At 38.2% G+C, this 3565-nt stretch overlaps 1 protein-coding gene across 2 annotated transcripts in view; it reads left to right on the top strand.

Annotated features, from left to right (window-relative positions):
- The window catches only part of LOC109232197, a 4611-nt gene continuing 1879 nt past the window's right edge, over window positions 834-3565 (top strand). Inside the window, exon 1 of one of the 2 annotated variants that reach the window (XM_019397882.1) lies at window positions 834-1505. In XM_019397882.1, the coding sequence (XP_019253427.1) occupies window positions 940-1470 (531 nt within the window). In that variant the 5' untranslated portion in view covers window positions 834-939 and the 3' untranslated portion in view covers window positions 1471-1505. The remainder of the gene's footprint in view (window positions 1506-3565) is intronic. The other variant, XM_019397881.1, reaches the window with a different exon arrangement.

The raw sequence follows: 3565 nt of genomic DNA, 5'->3' as shown, positions 1-3565 counted from the left end.
GAGTTGTATTTCCTCGAGGCGACCCGCAGCTAGTATAGTCTCCCTCTTAGAATTTTATTTACTTTCTGTCCAATTTGTATTCCGGACAGCTGTTGTACTTCATTCGATTTCTTAGAAATTGTTCATGCACTTGTGACATCGGGTCCTGGGATGGTTATGAAGTATTTTGTATTAACTGCTTATCATTTAAATTTGATTTGAGACGATTATCTTTTTAATTGGTAAATTTGAAGGAAAATCATAGATTTCAAGAGTATTAAAACGAGAATTTAATTAAGTATTTCGGTTGGCTTGCCTGACAGAGGTGTCCGGCGCCATCACGACCCTTAGTGGATTTTGGGTCGTGACATTTATAATTTAAATTAAGATATTACTAAATGTATTTTTATTTGTTATTACTCTATATAGTATGACTTCACTCAGTTTCAATATAGATGAGATGGTTTGATTTGGCAAGAAATTTAAGAACGAAAAAGAAAACTTTTGAAACTTATGATCCTAATAGTTTTGTGGGGCCATGATATTTGCATGGGTGTAAGAACTTCTCATTATATGTACAATGTGTAAAATAAAAAATTTAAAATTAAATTATTTCCAAATACAGAAATGTGTCATTCTTTTGGAACAGACTAATAAGAAAAATATTTTACGTAAATTAAAAGGGGAGGGAGGAGTATTTATTTTTGAATTATATTGTATTTTTATTTATTTCTATTATCGACTATATATAAAGTTATAATATTTAAATTTATGTCAATAGTTATTTATATAATTTGTTCTTTTTAATTTATAGAATTTAGCATCATCATACTATTATGCGCACATGGGTACTAATACTAGTGTTTTTATAAAAAACAAAACTTCTGCCAATATAAATACATACATCGCCGGCGCATCGTCGGAGAAATTGCATCTGAACATCCTTGTTACGAGGAATCGATGTCTACTACACGTCAAATCACCGTCACTCTCGCGTTCCCTCTCTTAATCTCCCTGCTCACAACGTTACCGCCGTTAATCACCGCTGCCGCCGTCAACGGTAACTCTTCCCTCACCGCTTACGACCTACTCGAGTCCTATGGCTTCCCCATAGGAATTCTCCCCAAAGGCATCACCGGATACGATCTCGATAAAACCACCGGAAAATTCAATGCCTATCTTAACGGCTCCTGCAGTTTCTCTCTAGAAGGTTCTTATCAACTGAGGTATAAATCGAGGATCAGTGGGTACATAGCTAAAAATAAGCTCACGAGCTTATCTGGTGTTAGTGTAAAAGTTCTATTTTTGTGGCTCAACATTGTGGAGGTCGTTAAAAACGGTGACAATCTTGACTTTTCTGTGGGGATTGCTTCTGCAAGCTTTTCACTTGACAATTTCTTGGTTTGTCCACAATGTGGATGTGGACTAGATTGCAATAGGAACGGGAAAATTCAAAAGATTCGAAGCAGTCATTTTATCTCTTTGGTTTAGCTGCATATCAAAGGATGATTGAGTTGCTGAAAGAGGTTAGTTCCTAGCTTTGAATATATGGTCCTTGCATTTTGTAGTTCCTTTTCTTTGTGATGATTGTTTGCTCGTTTGTTCTTAATTTTTCGTTGTTACACATTTATGAGGGAAAAGTCAACGATGAACACAAGTTATTTTTCTTAGATGCGTAGTATCAATCTGTGGTGCAACACTAGAATTCCATGAAAATTGGTACGTTTTAGGTTATTTGATGTGTGACATCGTTACAATTGTAGGATTTTCTTTTTAGCTTCTGATATTCAATTAACTAGCTAAAACTGTCTTCTTCCAGTTGAATACCGCGTGTTACTAAGTGTGATGCAAAACCTATTTATCAGAACAAAGAAATGGTCTGCTGGAAAATTTCGATTCTTCCATCAGCAAATAGACATGGCTCAAAATAAATCTGATCAGTGTTTAACCTACCATCCAGTACTATTCTATGATGACCTCTTCTTAGGCGTATACCTGAAAAGCAATTTCGTTTTGTCTACTGTTTGATGGAAAGCAGGGTAACTCCTTACAGTTTCTTGTTATCTTTGCTCATAGCTAAATGAGAAGCGCATGAGTGCTTCTTTCTGGCGGTCTGGCATTTAAAAGAAATCTCCCTCTCCTCCTTCCGGCCCCCAATAACTTCCCCCACCGCCCCCCCCCCCCCCCCCCCTCCAAACCACAAGTACGAAATAACATGGCTTGCTGAGGAACAGTGATGGGAATTGTTGATCTTTCGTTAGAGTGTTATCAATAGATAATTAGTCACTTCCAGGTTTGACCGTCTTTCTGTGAGGTATCTGTATGCTGATCAGAAGGTGCTCAATTCTTCAGCAGATTACCCAGTTGGATTTTGCATAAATCTGCGCTAATGATCTATGAAGCTTTATTTGCTTGCCTTCAAAATCATCTGTAGTAGTGTGAGCATTGAAGCTGATAGTGATGCCATGGTTGTGCCTGTAATGACTCTCTGTACAGTTGTGTGGATGATGGCAATTCTCTAACAAGGTCCATGTCTAAATATGTAGCAGCCTGAAATTAAATGAAAGAATCCGAACTTGATAGAATAAAGATAAGGAAAAGGAACAAAAATAAAGGAGCTTGATCTCTATCTTTGATGACAGAATATACGCAGACCATGCCCCTTCTTTGTTAGCGAGACACAAAGATTAATAAGAAAATTATATGTTGTCTGGTTTTGTAGAGAAAACATGGTCCAATATCANGGAGGTGGGTGGGTTGGGGGGCGGGGGGGGGGGGAGGTTCTATTTAAAGAAGTGAATGACAATTTTGGAATGGACTAAAAGCAAACGTGTGACTGTCTCAGTGTTTACCATGTAAGCGAGTTACAAGCATGTATCATGTATCTGTCCATAGGTGTAGGTGTTAATTTACAGATGGAAAATTGACAGGTCTAGAGAAGGTTTTATCTTTCCTTTGTGGTGATTAGAGAGTTATGTTATTTCCCTTCTTTCCCTCGTTGCCGTGGATAGTGTGTGGATAAAGCTTAAATATCCTTCCTTCATGCATCTTTCCCCGGAGCTGATCCTGAAACATGCATTGGTGTATATTTCAGCACTTGACTTTAGATGGAATGCTCTTCAGTTTTGCGTTCTCCCCTTCTTGGTGCTTCTACCTGATAGTTGATGTTTGCAAGAACTTTCCCTGTATATTACATCCTAGTCAGAACACATTTCTGCAGTTAATTCACCATGACTGAATACTGCAATTGTATGACTCATACATACAACCATGGTGCCAGTTGTGAGGATCACAACTGTAGGCTGATGCCTGCAGATACTAATCGGCTGATACTTACTGGTAGCTGCCAACAATCCGCTTCACGATTGTTGCTGTATAGCATGAGCACAGGGATATCTAGTTCTTCCTTAAAGGTTGTTTGCTTGGAAACAAGAGAATTAGAGGCTTGCTATTAGTTCACCTAATGCTATAAAGCAATTGATGTTAATGTACGTAGTTGGTTAAGCTTTTGGATGGAAATACTAATAAGAGAGAGAGAAAGAGGGGGGGGGGGGGGGGGGGGTAGGGGAGGAGAGACTGCATCGTA

The sequence above is a fragment of the Nicotiana attenuata genome, chromosome 9, assembly GCF_001879085.1.
Source record: "Nicotiana attenuata strain UT chromosome 9, NIATTr2, whole genome shotgun sequence".
Lineage (NCBI taxonomy): Eukaryota > Viridiplantae > Streptophyta > Magnoliopsida > Solanales > Solanaceae > Nicotiana > Nicotiana attenuata.
The sequence above is the reverse complement of the archived record's forward strand: the minus strand, read 5'-3'. Positions and strand labels throughout refer to the sequence as shown.